This window comes from Cyprinodon variegatus, unplaced genomic scaffold, assembly GCF_000732505.1.
Source record: "Cyprinodon variegatus isolate N-32 unplaced genomic scaffold, C_variegatus-1.0 Scaffold393, whole genome shotgun sequence".
NCBI classification, from domain to species: domain Eukaryota; kingdom Metazoa; phylum Chordata; class Actinopteri; order Cyprinodontiformes; family Cyprinodontidae; genus Cyprinodon; species Cyprinodon variegatus.
The window spans coordinates 740,237-761,179 of record NW_015150846.1 but is presented as its reverse complement, the minus strand read 5'-3'; the positions used below and the strand labels follow the sequence as shown (position 1 = coordinate 761,179).

General features: G+C 36.7%; 2 protein-coding genes across 2 annotated transcripts in view; both read left to right on the top strand.

Moving 5' to 3' along the window:
- LOC107092741 (transmembrane channel-like protein 1) overlaps positions 1-5,341 on the top strand; it is a 14,295-nt gene extending 8,954 nt beyond the window's left edge. The window contains exons 12-19 of the mRNA XM_015387373.1: positions 4-105; positions 1,191-1,392; positions 1,497-1,564; positions 1,676-1,915; positions 2,001-2,126; positions 3,555-3,633; positions 4,051-4,186; positions 4,924-5,341. Of these exons, the coding sequence (XP_015242859.1) occupies positions 4-105; positions 1,191-1,392; positions 1,497-1,564; positions 1,676-1,915; positions 2,001-2,126; positions 3,555-3,633; positions 4,051-4,186; positions 4,924-5,141 (1,171 nt within the window). The 3' untranslated portion in view covers positions 5,142-5,341. The remainder of the gene's footprint in view (positions 1-3; positions 106-1,190; positions 1,393-1,496; positions 1,565-1,675; positions 1,916-2,000; positions 2,127-3,554; positions 3,634-4,050; positions 4,187-4,923) is intronic.
- Positions 5,342-8,874: 3,533 nt separating this feature from the next.
- On the top strand, positions 8,875-19,753 carry LOC107092747 (transmembrane channel-like protein 1). Its single transcript, XM_015387381.1, has 20 exons — positions 8,875-9,046; positions 9,174-9,215; positions 9,653-10,103; positions 12,015-12,173; positions 12,507-12,597; positions 12,695-12,776; positions 12,864-12,970; positions 13,065-13,163; positions 13,503-13,645; positions 13,723-13,870; positions 14,052-14,246; positions 14,326-14,505; positions 15,719-15,877; positions 16,007-16,135; positions 16,578-16,645; positions 16,786-17,025; positions 18,710-18,835; positions 19,048-19,126; positions 19,210-19,336; positions 19,428-19,753. The coding sequence occupies exons 1-20, from the start codon at positions 9,001-9,003 to the stop codon at positions 19,643-19,645; spliced, it is 2,889 nt and encodes a 962-aa protein (XP_015242867.1). The 5' UTR covers positions 8,875-9,000; the 3' UTR covers positions 19,646-19,753.
- The last annotated feature ends 1,190 nt before the right edge of the window (positions 19,754-20,943 follow it).

Here is a 20,943-nt window from a genome sequence, read left to right as displayed (position 1 = left end):
CAGGGTGGTGGTCTCTTTTAACCTGCCCGACCTTAAATACGGACAATCTCACTTCTTTGCCAAACAAAGATGGCTTTTACCTGGTCTTCCTAAAGGAAACATATGGTAAGAATTATGTAGTGTTTTGTAGGTCTAGTTAAGAGAATAACAGCTTCTTGGTCAGATTAAATAAAGAGTATATCAGTGACAAAGGCAGCTGTTGTCACAATTAGGTGTGAGAGATTCGTCCTTGTTCTGGTTAGAGAAGAATACAGCACAAGGAGAAGAGGATGATGCCAGAGTTTAGAGAATCTTTGCTATTTTGCCCGAAGAGTGTTACATGACTGGAGGAGGGCAACAGGAAGAAGCTCAAATGAGAAATTAAATGGTGCTGAGATGATAGATAGTGTTTAAACATAGCTGAAAACAGTGTAAAGATCTTAATATTTTTGGAATCCCTGTATTTAGATTAGTCAGATTAACAACTAAAAAGGATGATGAGTCCAGGATCACCAGCAGGGTGATAAGCAGGAAAGCTTCGGGGTCAGAATCAGACCAGATAACACTGTTTTTCTGACACCAAAGCAAATTAAGAACAGTGACCTAGCCTGCTGCATGAATGACAAAAAAAAACACATTTTTTTCAATGCTGCAATGGGCTTCTGTTCAGGGCAGATATAGACATGGGCTATTCTAGAAAGGGGCCAATGGGGACTAGTGCCCCAATAGAACAGATCCTGGCCCCTGTTATGGCCGCTGTGTTGAAACACTGCAACATTTTTTTTCTTAAACTAAGTGTGTTTTCACTTGATTTAAGCAGGTAGTTCAGGCAATTTTCCAATATAAAAAGATTATTTACATTTGAAATAAAAGAAAAAAGTTTAATTACCCCATTTCAAGAGCATCACATTGAGTCATCGTCTAGAACCGTCACTGGATATAGAGACTTGTAAGGTTAACTTTTAAAGAGGAAGTTCTGAACCAGAGTCAACCAGAGAAAAAGCTGTATATGTTTGTTGAAGCAGATAGACGATTTAGGTAGCATCCTATGTCCATTTTCCACTGCATCTCCCCTGGAGTATGTCTAGTGTTTCCAGTTTGTAAAAGTTCTGGGACCTGGAAGATAAGTAATGCATTTAAGGGATCAACGATATGTAGGCTACTTTCTGACTGTTGAACCAAATACCAGACATTTAAGTTTATTTATAAAGGCACATGTGTAATAAAAGAGTTATTATTATTATTATTATTATATTTATGACATTTATTTTCTTTATCCAGCAGGAGTTCGTTCGACTCATTATATCTGACACGATGACTACATATATTACGTTGCTGATTGGAGACTTTCTGAGAGCTGTGCTTGTCCGTTTTCTTAACCACTGCTGGTGTTGGGACCTGGAAGCTGGATTTGTGAGTCATCTTTCCCACAAACTGTACTTTACAAAAAGGTTTTTGTCATGAGGTGAGATAAAAAAAGTCTTTAAGGTCCGTGTTCTTTGTGACTTCTATAAAAGCCTTCATACTCTGAGTTTGATGTCAGTGGAAATGTCCTGGGCCTCATCTTCAACCAAGGAATGATATGGTAAGATGAAGATTTCTGATTGGTTGTGCATGTGTTGAATGGGAGTGAAACTTTGAGAAATATCTGAATGACACCAAAAATGATGAGAAAGTGTTGTGTGTCTTCCTGCAGGATGGGAGCTTTCTATGCCCCTTGCCTACCTGCTCTAAACCTGCTGAGGCTCCATGTGTCCATGTACCTGCAGTGCTGGGCTGTGATGTGCTGCAACGTTCCACAGGAGAGGGTCTTCAAAGCCTCAGGCTCCAACAACTTCTACATGGCCATGTTGTTGGTCATCCTCTTCCTGTCGACTCTGCCAGCCATTTACACAATTGTAACCATCCCTCCTTCTTTTGACTGCGGACCCTTCAGGTATTGATGCAGGATTGAGGGGTCTGCAGTGTGTTGTGTGAAATTCCTTTCTGTTTCGAGCAGAGATGCCATCCTCTCTTTACAGTGGCAAGAACAGGATGTTTGATGTGATCCAGGAGACGTTGGAGTCTGACTTCCCAGCCTGGTTTAGTAAAGTGTTCAGCTATGCCTCTAACCCTGGACTGGTGCTACCCTTTATATTGCTCATGATGTGAGTCACCAGCATATTCCATGAATGTTCTGTTTTGTTCAAAATGATCAATACAGGGTTAAATATAGACAGACTGCAGTGAAAAGTTTTTTTTCTTTTTTTTTTAACTTAAATGTTCAGGACCATCTGATACTTCTATCAACATAAACAAAATCCAAACCATAACAACTGAATGTTGCAACAGCAATCATGAATTCACTTTGACTAACAAATTTTTTTTTGGAAAGCTGACACCAAATAACCCAGGCCTGATTGCTATTTCACAATTAGAATCAACTAACAATTAAATTGAAATAATTAAAGCTGTCCGACAACACAAAATGGGCTAAAACATCTCCAAAAGTGGCAAATATTAATACTAAAGTGAAAAAAAAAAAATTGCTGCCTATTTGTTTGGAAAGGATTTTGGTATTTTAACAAAATACTGCCAGAGCAAATATTCACAAATTAAGAAAACATGGACGGTGTTAAAACCTTGGAGTAGCCGGCCTATATAAACAGCTCCAAGAGCATATTGATGATGACTCATCGAGCAGGTCTTGGTGCTATTCTATTCTATTCTATTCTATTCTATTCTATTCTATTCTATTCTATTCTATTCTATTCTATTCAATTCTGTTGAACTTTGCCTGGACTGCACTGATGATTTCAGAAAGTGTATAGTGAAGATTCTCAGTCCTCCAGTTCATAGTCATTCTAAAAAAAAAAACAAATCCACTGGACTTTGTTTCCAAGTTTGAAGATGTTTCACTTCCCATCCAGGAAGCTTTTTCAATTAAAAATGTCAGAATAAACATTGAGTTCAAGGCTTTATAGAGTCGACCAAAACAAAGCCTTGTTTCAACCAGCCATCGCCATCCCCAACCCATACAGGTGACTATAACCTATCACCAGGCCAACAATTCCCCGTAACCCCCCTTTCAGACACATAGACCAGTATCAGGTATTACAGGCTAGCAAAGAACCCTAAACGACTATGCATTCTTAAGGCGCCGTTTGTCCGGTTCAATTTTTATGTTTTCTAAGCCAAAACAAGGCTTTGTTTTTGGTCCACTCTATAAAGCCTCAAACTCAACACTATTTCTGACAGTTTTATTTGGAAAAGCTTCGTAGATGGGAAGCTAAATGTCTTCAAACTTAGAAACAGTGTTCAGTGGATTGTTTTTTAACTTTTCTGATATGTTTTCTCCACCTCTTTCCTGCCTGAAAAAGACAAAAATCCCATATAATTTCGTTCACCTAATTTTTGTTTCTAAAATGTTTTGCTACTGTTTGTTGCTTAATCCACCCCCAAAAAGAATCATTCAATTAAACCACTTGATTTAATAGAATAATCAGACAAAACTACAAATAAATATAGTATAATATTTTTATACTTGTATAAAAGCTTTGATGATAATAATGATCTGTTTCTGTTATATTCTTTAGATTGGCCATTTATTACCTACAGTCTACGTCCAAAAGCTACAAAGAAGCAAACGTAGAACTGAAGAAAAAGCTACAGATGGTAACCCAGCAATTAAATAATGTTATTTTCCTTATTTTATAGCTTTGCTTTGTTCTGAATGTGTATAGATAATGCTTTGATAAGACATTATACTGAAATACGACATTTTGTTCACAAATAATGTCTACCTAGTTCTACCTACTTTTACAATATCAATGTTTAAATTGCTTAAATATTTAATGGCTTTTTTCACTAGCACTGTAGAGGAGACACAGATACACTTTGAGCACATTTTGCTGTAGTAATCTTAGTGAGTGCATAATAGCAATCACACCAGTAGAGGTCAGCAGAGTGAGGTTTCAGACTCAATGAATCCTCTAATTATAGCTTTACATGTTTTACCTATATACTGAAAAAACAGCAGAATGAGCAGCTTAAACATTTATGATCTGTATTAATTAAACACCTTTTCTAAAGCAAAATGAAGAAAACAAGAAAAAGAACAAACAAGCTGCACTGAAGGCTCAAATGGATCTGGAGGAGGCCAAAAAATCAGCATCTGAGGCTATGGAGCCGCAAAGGAACAACAATGCTTCAGTTCAAAGACAAGAGGGTGAGAAAACCAAAGCAGACTGAGCAACTGGACCGAAATGAAAGAAATGCTGGACTATATAAATAATAAAAATGGTGTCTTTTAATTAATATAATACAGAAAATCATTACAGAGGTCACTTTTAAAGAATATAGCATTATGTATTAGTAACTCATTATAGGGTTAATATCTTAAATATGGGGGAGTGTTGGTCTAGTGGGTTAGAGCAGTGAGCTTGTGCTCTGAAAAGGTTGCAAGTACCAATCCCTACAGCCTCCACCCTGGGTTCCTGAGCAACACCCTTAATGACTGTTTGCTCCCTGGGCGCCCCATAATGGCAGCCCACTGCTCCTCAAGGTGATGGGTCAAAATGCAGGGAACAAATTCCAATTAAGGGATTTACGTTCTAATGCTGTGGAGTTATGTGAAGTTAGACTCAGCAGTTTGTAACATAACTGGAGTCTTAACAGTCTTTGAATAAACACAGAGTATTAATTGTTACAAAGGGATTTTGCAAAAATATGCAACACAATAAATGATCAAAAACCTCTGCATGTAATTATTGGTTGAAAAGGGAACACTACACATAGGGCCTATTTAAACTGCAGAATAATGGCATGCACTGTGAGTGATGACACTGTTTTCAATGCTCTGATTCGTATAAACACCATGAAAATTTAAAAGCCATTTAAATTAAATAAACTGGAGGCTAAATTATTTGCAGAGGTTTAAAAATAAACCTTTTCTTTCACCCATAGCAAACGATGAAGAAAACCACAACAGAAGTCGGAAGATGCATCATGGATGCAACCCTTCTGCTCGTGCTGACGACAGAGAACCACACCTCCCAGTTAGAGGACCTGGTCCCAGGACTTATCATAATGGCAACCATGGAAACCCAAGATATCTCCCTGGTTACCATCAGCAAAATGAGCCCAGTAGGATGTACAGGGTACCCAGTATGCAGAGACACTAAGAAAACAAAGATACAACCTGTCGCCATGAAAGCACTTTTAAAGCAGTTGGTGTTACAATCTGTCTTAGAATTAGTTTACATTTTAAACTGCAAACACTAAAGAATACTAAGTTTTTTAAATCACCATGACTTGACCTAAATGGATTTTTTTAAATTAAAGGGTTTATTTTAAATAATATTACATTGTGTATCTAAATCCACAGCCAACTTAACATCAATTTAAGAAACTGTAAAATTATAAATTTATCCATCTAAATTTCAGAAATTTCAGTTTTTTGCTTTTTTTTGCAGCTTTTCCAGCTTTAATTTATTCTCTACTTGGATTTTTACACAAAGTTTTCTTAAGATGTTAAACATTCATGATAAATTCCAGCTGTGTATTTATTAGTCGGTTTCAAACAAATAAAATAGCCTATTTATTTATCACTGTTTTGCTTTGCTTAAATTCTCTCATTAAATCATCTCTTTATACATTTTGCCTGTTTGGGCTCTTAGACTGAGGGGAGCTGTTACAGGTCATTAGACATGGAGGCCAGTTAACTCCGCCAGGAATGCTTAAATAGATCCCTCACTCATCTGGGCTGAATAACAGATTAAACCTCCTTTTCTGAAAAATATTGCTTGGCACACTTTGTGGACTCTTTCTTGTTACAGTTCAGGGAAATCCTTAAATAGTATCGTGAAGTGTGTAGTTATTAAAATGTGTATTTACAAAGATCTAACAGTTATCCTGTCAGTCAACCTATTATCTAGATCTAAAGGGACAATGTGCCGTTAACTCAGCTTTACTTGCATACATTAAAGTACATAAACTGAGCTTGTGCATTGTTTTCTGAAAACTAAGAGTCAGGTTGTGGCCGGTTTTCTACTGAGGTAAAGGTTTTGGCTCTCAATCAGGTAAGACAATCATTAAACATACAATTCTTCTACACAGTTGCTTTGGATAAATCCATTGCAAGTAAGCATCAATAATTAATACTGTTTTTATTAGAGATCCACTGACTGACAGACTGAACAGGAAAGAGGAGCCACACACTGTCAGTCACATCCCCTAATAAGGTTAGAGGAGACATTTTAGTATTAATTAGCATTGTCTGTGTGCTGCAGACTCAGTCTAAATGTTACAGAAGAAGAAGAAGAGGAACATCAACCCTCAGATGTAACCTGTATTGCCCTCCTCCTTAGGTTTTGGTTCATTGCCAGTCTTTGTTCAGGCTGTGGCAAGAAACCAAACCGTAATGGATTGCAGCTTATTGGATGCCTGGGTTTCCTTTAATCATCTCTAGTTTACCACAGTAAATTAGAGAGTGGAGGTTGTACAAGCACTGATTTTACAGATTAAATTATAGCCAGCTTTAAGTTTGAGGGCTTAGACTGGTTCTGGTTGCTTCTTCCCATCTTACAGGTCAAACCTTTCAATCCTTTAGTCGTATCTGGTAGCTGTATAGCAGCTAGCTGCTGCTTTTTTTCTTCTCCATTTCAAAATACTGTTTAAATACAAAATTTCCTGGTCCAGGTTGCATTTTCTACAATGTGAGCTGTGATGTACAATAGATAGGCACATATATCACCCACTCCTAATGTTATCATTGTGTTTAAGGTGTCCTTCTTCCGGGTGGATCATCAAAAAATAAGTGGTTCCCCTAATTGTCAATCATTCTGCTGATATGCAAGGCCATCCTATGTGCTTGTTCATTTTCACTTACCAGTGGTGAGTCTGACATAGTGGAAAATTGATTATCTTCTTTTGGAAAGTAAGCTTGTATGAGCGATTTAAACAACTTTTAAACAGAGTGTGCATGAGGAGAAATGGGCTCCTGCATGCCCTCACATGCGTTTAATAGGCTTTCCCTCTCGGAAGTGTGTATAGAGTTGTGCATGTGCAATTTTTTATTTTTAAGTGGACAGGGTGGGTCTTTTCAAAAAATTTGCAAAAAACTCCACTATACATTTAAGATCTTTTTCAGTCCACACTCCTTGCCACCTCTAAGCGGTACCAATGCATTCTTTATAATAGATGATGCAGGCATTGTAATGTTTATAGATGGTCTTCATTCAAGCTGACTGAGATTGACCACAATCAGGTTAAAGGGATAATGGTTGAGATTTTCATTCTCAGGACCTGCAAAGCTGCTAGTCATTACCAACTGCTTTGCATTGGTCCATCACTTAAAATCCCAGTAAAACAGATTAAAGTTTGTTGTAACAAGACAAAATTTAGAAAAGGTAGGGCTTGAAAGCATCAATACATATACAAGTGTCTGTGTCACCACAGAGATACATTGATTGGCACTGATTTAAAGGGGCCTTCTCACCATTTGAAAAAAACACCATGTGGTCATGTTAAAATAAATCAACTTACACTGTTTACTTTGTCTTAGATGTAAACATTGATATATGCCGTCGCCACCTGCTGGCAATACTTATTAACACATCCATTAACTTAGCAACTTTCAAGGCTTTAGTTCCCACTTCAATAAATACCACGATTGTACTCTGAGTGCTAGCTGTATCGTATCCCTCTTTCATACATTTTTTTTTGCAGTTTTTCACACTTTATTATAAACTTTTCCTCTTTTTTATACACCAACACAGGGGAAATGCTAATTTGCTTGCCTCTATTAGCTACTTGTTAACTCTTGCATGCCCAGTATATCACCTTCAGTCTCGTGGATCTTTTTGAGGTATATACCAAAGTTTACTAAAAAACATAGCAAAAGAAAAGTGTAAATCAAACAAATAGAATATAGTTACCTAACAGTGTGTCATAATCTAATTGGAAAGCCTTTGTAATCTTTTTATTCATTCTTTATTTATATATTTGTTTTAAACTCCCATGAAATAAAGAAAAAGGCTGGTGAAAAACCTTGCATTCATAAAAACCAAACAGATAAATGAACCAAATCCTTACTGTATACCTCCTTGGAAGCTGAAAAAGGGATGGAAAAAGCACTGCTTATCCAAGTTCCAGCCCCTCATAACTACAATACAGAATTTGAACACAAGAAAGACGAATACAAAGACAGACCCAAACAGAAGATTTCCAACCCAACACACCTCTTTCTCATATCGAAAGTATTTACATGCTACTAGAGTGAGCTACTGGTGTAGAAATCTGTTAAGTCATAGTATGTGATTAGGCTCCTTTAAAGTAGATTTGACAAACCAAGAACAGCAGCTCTGTAATGAAGTCACTGTCTCACACGAGTAAAACTCCACCTGTCTGTTCAGCTGACACCTTCCAGGTGAACACTCTGTACAGTATTTACTTGTATAGCAGGTTGTTTTCCTCCTCTATCAGGATTACGTCAAATTCCATCCAACTTTAATGTGTACTAGACTTTTTTTCTCCAAGGTGTCATCTTTCTGGGTGTTAGTTAAATGACAATGAGCGTGAGTGCCAAGTGCTAAAGCAGGTTCAATATGAGGAAGTTGTATATGACCAGAATAAGGGATAATAGAGAAAAAGTCTTCATACACTGAAGTTTGGGCAAATATCTGGCTGGGTAATAACAGGCATAATGAATTATTAAATGTATATTGTCCCTTGTGTCTGTGGAGTAGTATCCACTAACATTTTGATTGACAGGTCCATTGTCTGAAAGACTCTCCTTCCTCATCCGTCTTCCTTTCATCGTCCAATAGGCTTAGAGCCTCCAGTGGTCACCAAGGAGCCCAGAACCGAAATGGCTCTAACAGTAGCACACCTGTTCCCGTTAGCGTGTGCAGTTTAACACCCTGTAATCTGACAGTGAATCAGCTGTACACTTTGGCTCATAAATGGAGAGAAGTCAACTTTGGATCTAAGGATTAACAGGAGGAGAAAAAGAAAGGAACGACTGGAAACAGCCTGGGAAAAATGCCTCCAAAAAGGAGAAACCATGAAATAGTTGATGTTGAAAATGGTGAGGGTTGTCTGCCAATAGAGTCAAAAAAGTTACATATTTTTTTACTTTAAAAACTCCTTAAATTTAACCCCACAAGTGAATTGTATTTTAATCAATCTTGGTCTGTTTTGGATTACTTTTATAGTTGGGATTGATGTGGATGCTGAGCCTGAGAGTGACAGTGAAGGTGAGTAATTCAAGATAATTTATGACGAAGAGGGACATATCTGGTATTATTCTTCTTTTCTACTTCAATGCAAGGAAAACATGTAGTTAGTAACAAATGATAAGCTATTATGTCCTCATTTCGATTTATTTTTTATTTTTTTATTTTGTTTGCTTTTATTTGTTCGAATTTTTCTAACTAACTAGAAAACGTTAGGTCATTAATGCTTTATTTGGTTACATTGTGCAGATACAAACTATAATGCAATCATGGATTGCTTTTAAATGAATCAGTTCTAAATTATAAAATGACTCAGTGTAAGGTTATGCAACAATAAGATGAAGATTAGGAGTAAGATTTTTCTACAACTCTTTTTTTCAAAATGAGCTTTTAGATAAATGATTGCAAACTGCTATGATATTGTCTCCTTGACTAATCTGAATATTTATTTCTCACAGAAGAGGCAAGGAAAAGAAGTCGAAACAGGAGATCTAAGTCGCAACTTAGAGCAAAGAAAATCAGTGAAGACGAGGATGACGAGGAGGATGAGGAGGAGGAGACACCTAAACGACGAGGACGAAGGAAAGTGACCAAGACAGATGATGATGAGGATGAGACCCCTCAAAGACGAGGACGAAGGAAGAAGACCAAGATCCAAGACAGTGATGAAGAGGACGAGGGAGACAAACGAAGGGCAGCAAGGAAGGGATCAAAAGCCACCAAGAAGAAAGCTTCTAAGGAAGAGAGCGATGAGGAAAGTGAGGAAGATAGAGTCAGCAGAAAAAAAGCTGGGAGATCTGTGTCCAAAAAGGAGAAAGAGGAGCAGAATAATGGCAAGAAGGCAAATGTGAAAGGGAAAGATGAGGAGGATAAGAACAATAAGAAGAAAAAGAAGAAAAAGATGAGCAGGTGCAGCTGCCACAGACATAACTGCCTCTAATGTGCATGACTTATGCATCCAGATATTCTGCTTTCTACATGCAGCCTCTGCCAGTCGACTGCAAGACTGGTCACAAAGCGAAAAGAAGCTGTTTGAAAAAAGAGATAATAGTTTTTGTATAACATCTAAATGAGTCTGACATCTAATATTAAATCAGTCCATATATCAATCAGAGGTTTTCAATCACAGGGCAATAAAAAAAAGCAGCAAAACAAATTAGAAGCTTTCCTGCAAAAGCAAATTATTAATTTTTATAAAAGATTTATAAAAGAAAATAGAAGTTTAAAGATAAACATATACGCTATGTCCCACTCTGTTCAAAACTAGACAGAAGGTCAAGTAAGGAAATTAATCTAATCCAAACAATAAATTAAGACAATTACAAACATCCCCTTAAATCTTTTTCCAAAAATGGTTTAGAAGAGATCAAGGGCTTTTAACTTCTGGTTGATAATAATTATTAATTACCATTGGAGGTTTCTCTTTGCCAGCATGAAAAAAAAAACAACAAAAAAAAAACTGTTGACACTCATTGGACTGTTCAATGATTAAGAAAGTTTATAAATTTCCCTTGACTCTCATTTAAACTGCCTATAAATATGATCAATTAAAGCAACTATGAAACATTTGTGATGATGTTTCACTATATAATCCAGAGCAAACATGGATATTTTCACTGCCATTCAAAGAAGAGATGAATGTTTTGAAAATGATCAGGAACAGCTCGGGAACCACCAAGGGCTCAGCCATCCATGAATGAGAAACTGCAGTTGTACCCGCTCAACTTTGTTTTATATTACCATTAACTGCAATACTGTGAGAAAGAAACTCCTGACTTGATACCTTATGCTCAACAGAGGTTTGGGTCAGGCAGATAAACAAGCCAGGTGTTATGTGGAAAACAGGTGTAATGACTGGATTTTAAAAATTGACCCATCATCAGCAAAACTGCGTTTCAGGGTAAGGTTTTCAAACTGAGTTGAGGGAATCCAAAAATCCAAAATGAGCTGGTATGCTGTCGCAGAGTTAATTGTACTGGAATTAAGAGGAAAAAACAAATTCTTTAAAAAGCAGCCAAACCTCATAATCTCCTTTGCATAAAACAATAACTCATATGATAAAGTCAGGAACCTTTCCTGGAAACTGCCAAAGCAAGACCTGTCTATCAGATTGCTGGACAAAGAGGATAACCTGCTATTTGGCTCATGTCTCACTCTCAGTTTTAATTGGTTTTTCCATTTTGCATCAGAATATTTAGTAGCAAGGATTTTATGATCAGTTTTATTACACAGGTGATATCTTACTGCAGTACCATGTTGGAAAATACTCAGGTCTGCAACTCATTTTTGTATAAATGTTTGTAGAGGCAATCCGCACGCCTTGGTCCTCAGAACATTTGGAAATAAACTGTAGTAAATATTATTTGTGTAATCTTTAGCCTGTGTGGACAAAAGCACACCTGGATTAAATCTAGACTAATTTATAGAATAATAACACTTTTATGTTGTTGTTATTCTAATGTGGAAAAAAATCTGCATATAGAAGGATTAAAAAACCTAATATTAGTAAAGCACTGAACTTATTGTGAGTAAAATTAAAAGTTTCCACCACTTTGTTAAGTGAGCTGAAGACTTTTGGACCAAATACAAAATATTTAAAGTTTAAAAACATAGCTGGAGATGAAGCTTGGTTTAGATAATTTAAAAAATCCACTTTTCTCAAATTCTACTGCAACAGACTTAATTCTTGTCAAACTATTACTCGTTTACCTTCCTAAAACATTTTTAGGTTAAGCTTTTTAAGTCTGATATGATTTTCTGATTAATAGTTTTGAACGCTACTATGATCATGATGACGACAGACATTTATGCTCTTTTCAGCAGCTCTTCCTCCTCTTCTTCATCCTCCGACTCTGATGAGGAATCATTGTCAGAGGGAGAAATTGAAGCTCTGAAGGAACAGGTGGAGGAGAAGAAGAAGCTGATTGCTACTTTAAGAAACAAACCATGGCGCATGCAGAAGAGGCTCTCACTGCTCAAGTAAAAAGAAAAACTCAACCCGTTCAGCGAAGTTACATTTTTGTTTTCTTAGTCATGGTCGCATGGGGTTGTACGGGAGAGGTTGGCAATCGATGCATACAAGTTTGCATGAAAGAGACATGATAGATGAGAAGCCACATTTTTTCATGATCTGGTGTCATACATGTAGTTAAAATTCATGCATTTCAAAAAAATGTCAGTCAGTAAGCCAACCCAGACCTGTCTGCCTGATTTGACCATTTCAATTTACCAGTGAAATGTTTTCTATAAGCTTTATGGTAGAAATTAATTTATGCTTTTGCTGATTTTTTCTTTCTCTTATTGGACCAACAGGGAGGCCCAGGAATTTGTTGAAAAGTTTGAAGGAGCTCTTGGGAAAGGGAAAGGCAGGAGACTATATGCTTTCAAAGTCATGATGACTAAAGTAATAAACCTGTGAAACTTACCGGTAGCTTATTTTAACCATAACTGATTTATATGGTAGAGATATAATTAAAATGTTAAAAACCTCTTTCTTCAAGAAACTCATCAAATTTAATCGTGATTTTGAGAACTTCAAAACGGCCTGTATACCCTGGGAGAGGAAGATAAAGGAAGTAGAAAGTTAGTACCTGAGATCCATTTTCTGTTAAAGTCTACTACTAAGACTGCTTTCTTTCTAAGTCACATTTCTTGTCTTTATAACCCCAGGTCATTTTGGATCATCCGTAGCATCATATTTCCTTTTTTTGAGGTGGATGTATGGTGTAAACCTGGTCCTTTTTGGGTTCATGTTTGGCCTGGTGGTGCTCCCTGAGGTAAGACTCTCCTGACACTCACTGTTAACAGAAATCTTCACAAAAACTCTCAGCTTTCTCTCTTCAAGCTGTCCTTTTTCTCCTTTGTGTTTAGGTTCTTATGGGTCTTCCTTATGGCTCCATTCCCAGGAAAACTGTCCCCAGAGAGGAACAGGATACAGCGATGGACTTCTCTGTCCTTCTCGACTTTGGGGTGAGGATTTATTTTACATACAGAATTTCTGGTGTGTTGGTGTTATCTTAGAAACAGACATGTCTGTTTAATAATTGTTAAGTCAGTTTAAACTTGGATCCAGTTGATTAATCGTAATTTAAGCAGAGCTAGATAGATGACAGAGAGCTGTAATAGACACCACTCTGTTGAATCATCATCTCCATGTAGAAGTATTTGGGTATTTGGTCCCACGGGAGTAATCAGACTAAATAATGATTCAAAGATCTTGCTATTGGTGGTTGAGCATGATGTTTGTATTCTTGTGCAATAGAATAGTAAAATGCAACTTGTTAGCTGAAAAATGTATGTCGTTAACAGGGTTACTGCCAATACTCTATTCTGTTCTATGGATTCTACAACAATGATCGAACAATCGGGCTGCTGAAGTTCAGACTCCCTCTGTCTTACCTCCTTACGAGTGTCGGTATATTCGGATACAGCTTGTTGGTTGTCATCAGAACGTATGAGAAACATCGACATGCAGGACGGTTGCCCTCGGAGTTTGGATAAATGTGGCTGATGGCCGTTATCTTCGCAGGATGGCTCGCAACGCCAACGAAGGAGGAGACGGGGGAGAAGAGGGGGACTTCATCTTTAGCTGGAAGATGTTTACCAGCTGGGACTATCTGATAGGAAACCCAGAGACTGCAGACAACAAGTATGCATCCATAACCACCAGCTTCAAGGTTAGCAGGTGTGTGTGTTCGTGGTTATGCTAATGTTTCTAAAAAGATCTAATGGCATTTTTAAAATCAAGTTTTGGAGTATGTAAGAAATAACCTAATGGGTCCTAAGTGTTGGAGTTATGTTTAAGATAAGAGACATACAGTGGTAATGTATGTTTGACAGCTGTCATCCGTTCTCTAGGAATCGATTGTAGATGAACAGGAGAACCAAAAAGATGAGAATATCCACCTTCGGCGTTTCCTCAGGGTTTTTGCAAATTTTCTGATCCTGTGCAGCCTCGGTGGCAGCGGATATCTCATCTACTTTGTGGTGAAACGTTCTCAAGACTTTGCTAAGGTGGACCCCAAAACCCTTACGTGGTTTGAAAAAAATGAGGCAAGTCTATACAACCTGAAGATGAACATGAAAGACACAATTGAGATCACTAACTAACCCCCGATCTCTGGTGTTTCAGGTGGAGTTTGTGATGTCACTGCTGGGGCTTGTTTGTCCTCCTCTCTTTGAAACCATCGCAGAGTTGGAAGACTATCATCCTCGTATTGCCCTTAAATGGCAACTGGGACGCATCTTTGCCCTTTTCCTTGGAAATCTTTACACGTTTCTCTTTGCACTCTTTGATGAGGTTACAGCCAAGGTATGCTGTTGTACACAAACCTGCAAAACTGATAAAATGGTTTCAAACGGATCTGAAGTCATTTTCCCCAAACTCTGGAACCTTCAGGCGGATTTTTATAAAACTTGCTCAGAGAAGTCAGACTGGGTTAAATAAGGCTAAATTAATAAATTAAGCTGGTTTTCTAAAACAGCCCTCAGGTTCTAAAACCATTTTACAGGTATTCTGACAAATTTTCCTTATTGAATATTTAGTCAAGCCTCACTTTAATTTGGTGTCACTTTAGAACTGAAAGTTTAAAAAAAGCATGGAACTCTTTTCCCGCCACATTTTGTCTCGTTTCATCCAAAATATTTATTATTTCTGTGGAAACACAAAATGTATTATTTCAAATCCAAGTGGTGCATCTTGTCCTGCATGTTCAATATTTATTTCCTTGCTATTAAATGCACAAAAAATATGTCCTTTCAACAGATTCTTCCCAGCTGACCTATGCATCTTTACAGTTACTCAAGATGAGCTATTCCGCTATTTGACATTTTCTCCACTTGAAGCTCTCCTTGTTCAATCTGTCAGTTTTTAATATTGGTTTATGCCCTGACCAATCTTTGAAACTTTTTAAAAACCTTTTTCAGTCTATTAGCTCTTTTCTTTGGTCTCTATTACTCTATTTGTTCTCTGGTGTTCGCTAAATGGTTGTAAAGCAGTCACAGAAGAGTTTAATTTATACTGAGATTAAATTAAACACGGGTCTCTATTACACTGCTTTCTACACCTCTACTTTTTTTTTTACAGCACTTTGAATAGTCTTGTCACTATATAAATTAATTTGCCTTAAATTATACCAAAATGAAAACACATAACCTGAAATTGTTTAAATGAAATTATCTATACGGTGGTGCTCCCTGTTAGGTACAGTAGAATCCATATATTTTAATTTAAATTAATAATTTGCTGTAATGCAAAAATAACTGAAAAAGGAAACAAGAGGAAAAAATAAATGCAAAATAGTTACTTTCTGACTTTCTATCATGTCTAATTTTAGTTAATATTTTTTTTTTCAATAAATGGAAAACCATTGAAAAGAGCTGTGGTTGTATCAGCATTATAGTTTGCTATCACACCAATGTGTTTTCTACCAAGATTCTTTAGCAATTTAACCCAAAACACAAAATGTGTTTAAATTACATTAACTAAGCTGCATAAATCATGTTCCTGTTGATTATATTTCTAGCTGGAAACTGAAAAATCAATCAAGAATGCCACTGAATGGGCTTATCAGCAATACTTCGCCAACTACAGCTTGTTCTACAACACCACAGATGTGCCACCTCCAAATGTGGCCCCTGCAGATGTCATCAGGGGTCCCTGCTGGGAGACTGGAGTTGGACGAGTCAGCACTGATGTTATATATTGTTCAGTATTGATTTAAAAGCACAAAAAGATGCCCTGCTTTCTCTAAAGAATAACCAACTCTTTATTTGATTTTTTGAACATATTTGTTAATCTTTTCCCTCTGCAGGAATTTGTGAAGCTTACTGTTTCAGATGTGCAGGTTACCTATTTGACTATCCTTGTTGGTGACTTTGCACGTGCCGTCATTGTCCGCTTCCTCAACTATTGCTGGTGCTGGGACCTGGAAGCTGGATTTGTGAGTACTAATCAAATATGTATAGCAAAGTTCAGCACCATTTAAAAATACAATTGTTTGGTTATCCAAAGGAGAAGTTATTTCATTGTATGTATGTTTTCTGGTGTCCTTAATTCCTATATACTCATCTCTACATGCATCCTTTTACTGCCGTACTACTTAGTATAACCTTTCATGATTAATTCATTGTTCGTGTTAACACAGAAAAAAGTTTGCATCAGCTTGAAGTAAACCTGATATAGTACAAGTGACATCTTGCAAGACAGGCGATCCTAAGCTTTAAGGGTAACAGGAGATTGAAATGAGATCTTAATTACAGAGAGGGAGATAGATAAAGGGAGACAGAGACAGATTGACAAAGGGAGCAGGAAATACAAAGTGTATTGACCTGCTGTTTTTAATTCAGGTCAAGAAGTAATCTTGCTGTTATGTTTTTTTGTAGCCTTCATATGGAGAATTTGACATCAGTGGAAATGTCCTAGGTCTTGTCTTCAATCAAGGAATGATATGGTAAATTCATTTTATTAGTATATTAGGATAAGGATTATTAGATTGAAGAGGATTATTAAACTGAATTTAAAAAAATGTATACCATGAATGCCAATAGACTGCTTTTAAAATCACATTTCTACATTTGTGGTCATGCTTAGGATGGGAGCATTTTATGCTCCTGGTCTAGTGGGCATCAATGTCCTGCGGCTCTTGACCTCCATGTATTATCAGTCCTGGGCAGTGATGGCCTGCAATGTTCCTCATGAGCGAGTGTTTAAAGCCTCACGCTCCAATAACTTCTACATGGGCTTGCTGCTGCTGGTGCTGTTTCTTAGCCTGCTTCCTGTTGTATACTCAATGATGACATTGGCCCCATCCTTCGACTGCGGACCATTCAGGTAAGTAGGTGTGTATGATTGGGAATAATAAATAAAAAGTCCTAGTTGTGATTACAGCTTTAAAGGTTCCCTAAAGTCTGTTAGAGAATAATCTTGGCTATATATACTCAAGTTAGTTTATTAGGTATCTCTGTTCAGTTTCTTGGTTATTTAAACAGTGAATCACAGGTTGCATGGTAGGGACGTAATGCATGTTGTGCTGTAATCATGGTAAAAACAGCTGGCTGAGATTTGAAATCGGCTTAAATAAGAAAGACTGGTTTGAGATGGATAGAAAGGCAAAATTAACCTTAGTCTTGTGGCTATTATCCTTTGCATTTATCCAAACAAACAGCCACCCTAGCACAATCAGGATTTTATGCAGGTTAAAAATAAATAATCAATGTCCATATTGGAGGATGTGTTTTAGTAAATTTACTTACCATTGTTGGCAAACTTACAGACAGTCGTGATCCCCTGCAGCCCCTCCTAATACTGGAAAAATGCCTATACCCTGGTCTTTCTGGCTCACCCATGTCACCTGACCTTCTTATGCACGCCTCTCAAATCCCAAAAGTTATAGTAATAAACATAAGCAAAACTGAAAAATAACTTGAACGCAAAGTAATAACCTTTTAGAAATCACCAAACATAAAATACTGTCTCTTGATACTCCAATCATTGACCCTTAAAGACTAACGAACTAAAACAGCGGAGCACCACTACAATCAGAAAATCCCACAGAAGGTCCTTGTAACTTGTGTTGTGCCGATGCACTTTTTGGCCCTGATACTGATATCGATACCTGGCTGTGCAATATTGGCTGATACCGATACCATACTGATACCATTTGTTTGAAATTGATGTGTGTGTGTATATATAAAGAACTGGATACTACTTGGATGTAAAAGAATTGCTATCATGGCTTTGTCAATCTGCTGCCTACCTTTGTGAAGCAGGAAAAAGACTAATACAAAGTGAATCCAGTAGAACTTTTTATTGCCTACCTGGAATGGGTGACAATAGTTGAATAAACTTTTGGCTCTCAAGATGGTATTGGTGCCCTATTTGCTGGTACTCGCCGATACTGATACCGACACCATTTTAGTGCTGGATCAGGACCCTGCCAGATACTGGTATCGGTATCGGTTCAACACTACTTGTAACACAATGAAGTTTGGATAACTCAGGCGTGACAATAGGAACTGAATTCGCTTCACTCAACATGAAAACCTTTTATCCTAGCTTGAATCAACAACTGAGGCAGTAGAGAATCATTTCTTGTTGGACTTTACGCCCCTTAGCCTCAAATAAACACCACAATCTTTCTATGTGACTATTGTTGCTGACTATGTCCATCTCTTTACAACCTCTATCCCCTGATGCCTATTTTCAGCAGGTTAGTTTTCATCCAGGCAAAGCTGAAATTATCCCAAACTGCTTTCTTAAATAAATGAACTCTCTGCACCATGGATGTGCAGCTAACAAATCAGCAATGAATCTGTGATGCAATCATACAAATATAGACCAAAGTGACCAAGTAACTTAAGCGATGTGTTTTTTTTTTCTGTTAAAATGTCAACCTCAAATTTGATTAATCCTTTCAGACAATAACAGTCTATGTTTGCTTAATCTCTGATTTAGCTGAACCACTAATCTAAAGAGATGCTAAACTATTGTGAAATATTTTAACATGTTCCTTCAGTGGTCAAGAGAAGATGTATGATGTGGTAATAGAGACTATTGAGCAGGATCTACCAGCTTTTATTGGGAACATCTTTACATATGCCAGCAACCCTGGGCTCATTATGCCTGCTATCCTCCTTATGATGTAAGTAAAACTTAAATATTAAACAAAAAATTAACAAATTAAATGTTGTTTTTGTGTCTGCCAAAAAAAGGTTTTATTTTTTCACATGTCAATTGACTGTGAATTATCCATTTTCTGTTTGTGTCTTTCAAGTCTGTCTTTAGACTCTTTAAGTTAATCTGAATTATCCACATCTGCAATAATTTTTAGTATAAGCTTTTTCTGCTTCACAGATTGGCCATCTACTATTTGAACACAGTGTCAAAAGCATACCAACAAACAAATATTGACCTGAGGAAGAAGATGAAAATGGTCAGTATTGGTGTGGTTTTTGTTCTCTTTTAATTTTTAAAAGTGTTTTGTTTTTTTGTCTGCTAAACTGGTTCGTATTTCAGGCTCGAGAAGATGAGAAGAATAGGAGGAACAACAAGGACAGCACTAATCAAGTAATGAAAGACTTGGAAGACCTGCTGCCAAATAAATCTCTAGCGCCGCCTCCAGCTGAGGAGGAGAAAGTTTCTGGTACGCAATGTTCAAATGTTTTTTTTAATACATTATTATAACATATATTTAGATTAACCCTTACCTTTTTTTTTCTCACTTGTCTTTTCAGAGGTTGTAGTTGACAAGCACAGCAAATCAACTAAGACAAAGCCTGGCACAGCAGGAAAAGGAGTGAATGTACAAAAGGAGGTATCGCTGGCTGCCCCCAACCCTAAGGGGCCAGTCACCCGGGCCCCTGGGCCAAGAGGAGGGCTTCCTGGAAACATGAGGTCGCCTCAACCAGGCCCTGGAAGAGGCAGAGGTCAGACTGCAGCTCCAAGAAGATGAAAACATGACAACAGATAAAATGGCCGACTCCATGGAAAGAGGAAAAACAATGTGTCATTTTTTTTCTTATTAAATGGACCCTTTTGTATGTTTGTCAAATTTTCACATATGAGCTTAATAAATGTAGCAAAAGACTACTATTTTCATTGTAAAAAAATATTTCTAACGGAAATATTTATTGAATATTTTGGGGGGATTATTCTAACAATTATATTTAGTCACACTACACTATATGCCATATTTATTTAAATATAATTGTTCATTTATTTATATTTTTTTTTTTATTAAAAACCCTATATTAAAATCTGCTCTCTAGCACATGAGGTGCTATATAAGATATAAACACTGGAAACCAGATCTTTCAAGTATATAACATGTTAAAAAAAAAGTATATTTAGCACAATTTAGAAACCAACCATGCATTACTTTAAAATAACAGATAATTTTAATCCATAAACTAAAATGATAGAAAAACACATACAAAATGAGGATGAACAAAGATAAAGCATAATTAATGAAGAAAATATTAAAACTGACAGTGAAATAAACCCTTGAAATACTTTATCCTTTTTAAATTTTGAAAAAGCCAAACCAGAAATTGCAAGGCGCTGTAGGTCAGCCACAAATATTACTCCAATAATAACATAAAAGTCAATGAGCGGTTACAATAGGCCCTCCTGCCAGTCTTTGAAAATGGATCATTACAAGTAGTGATGTCTGTGATATTTATATTTCTTTGTATTCGCCTTGATTTCTGATATTTAGTCAGAAATACAAAGATTTGGATAAATTGTTTTACTAAACTACAGAAGAGGATTAGGGCCCCTGAACAAAAAAAGAAAAAAAAAGTGAACTGATTTTTAAATATTATTTCAATTTAATATGGGGAAATAAGTCAGAATTCTGACTTTAAACTCAGAATTCTGACTTTTTTCTCAGAATTCTGACTTTAATCTCATAATTTTGGATTGTAATGTAGATGGGCACCATGAAGGAAGAGATGCAATCAGCTTCACTGACAAAAATGTGAGCTGTTTGAGAGGGCCAGTAACACATTGGTGAAAAATTACAGAATTAGGCAACTTTTTACAGAATATGAGATTAAATTCAGAATTATGAGAAAAGTCAGAATTATTAGATTTGAGTCAGAATAATGGGATTAAAGTCAGAATTATGAGAAAAAAAGTCAGAATTATGAGATTAAAGTCAGAATTATGAGATTAAAGTCAGAACTACGAGGAAAAAGTCAGAATTATGAGATTAAAGTCAGAATTCGGAGATTAATCTCCGAATTCTGA

Bases quoted from the DNA above. Each gene is read 5' to 3' on its own strand.
- LOC107092747 (XM_015387381.1), top strand. From the start codon at position 9,001: ATGCCTCCAAAAAGGAGAAACCATGAAATAGTTGATGTTGAAAATG. The intron at 12,971-13,064 runs GTAAGACTCTCC...CTTTGTGTTTAG, and splicing joins GCCTGGTGGTGCTCCCTGAG to GTTCTTATGGGTCTTCCTTA. The intron at 15,878-16,006 runs GTCAGCACTGAT...TTCCCTCTGCAG, and splicing joins GGGAGACTGGAGTTGGACGA to GAATTTGTGAAGCTTACTGT.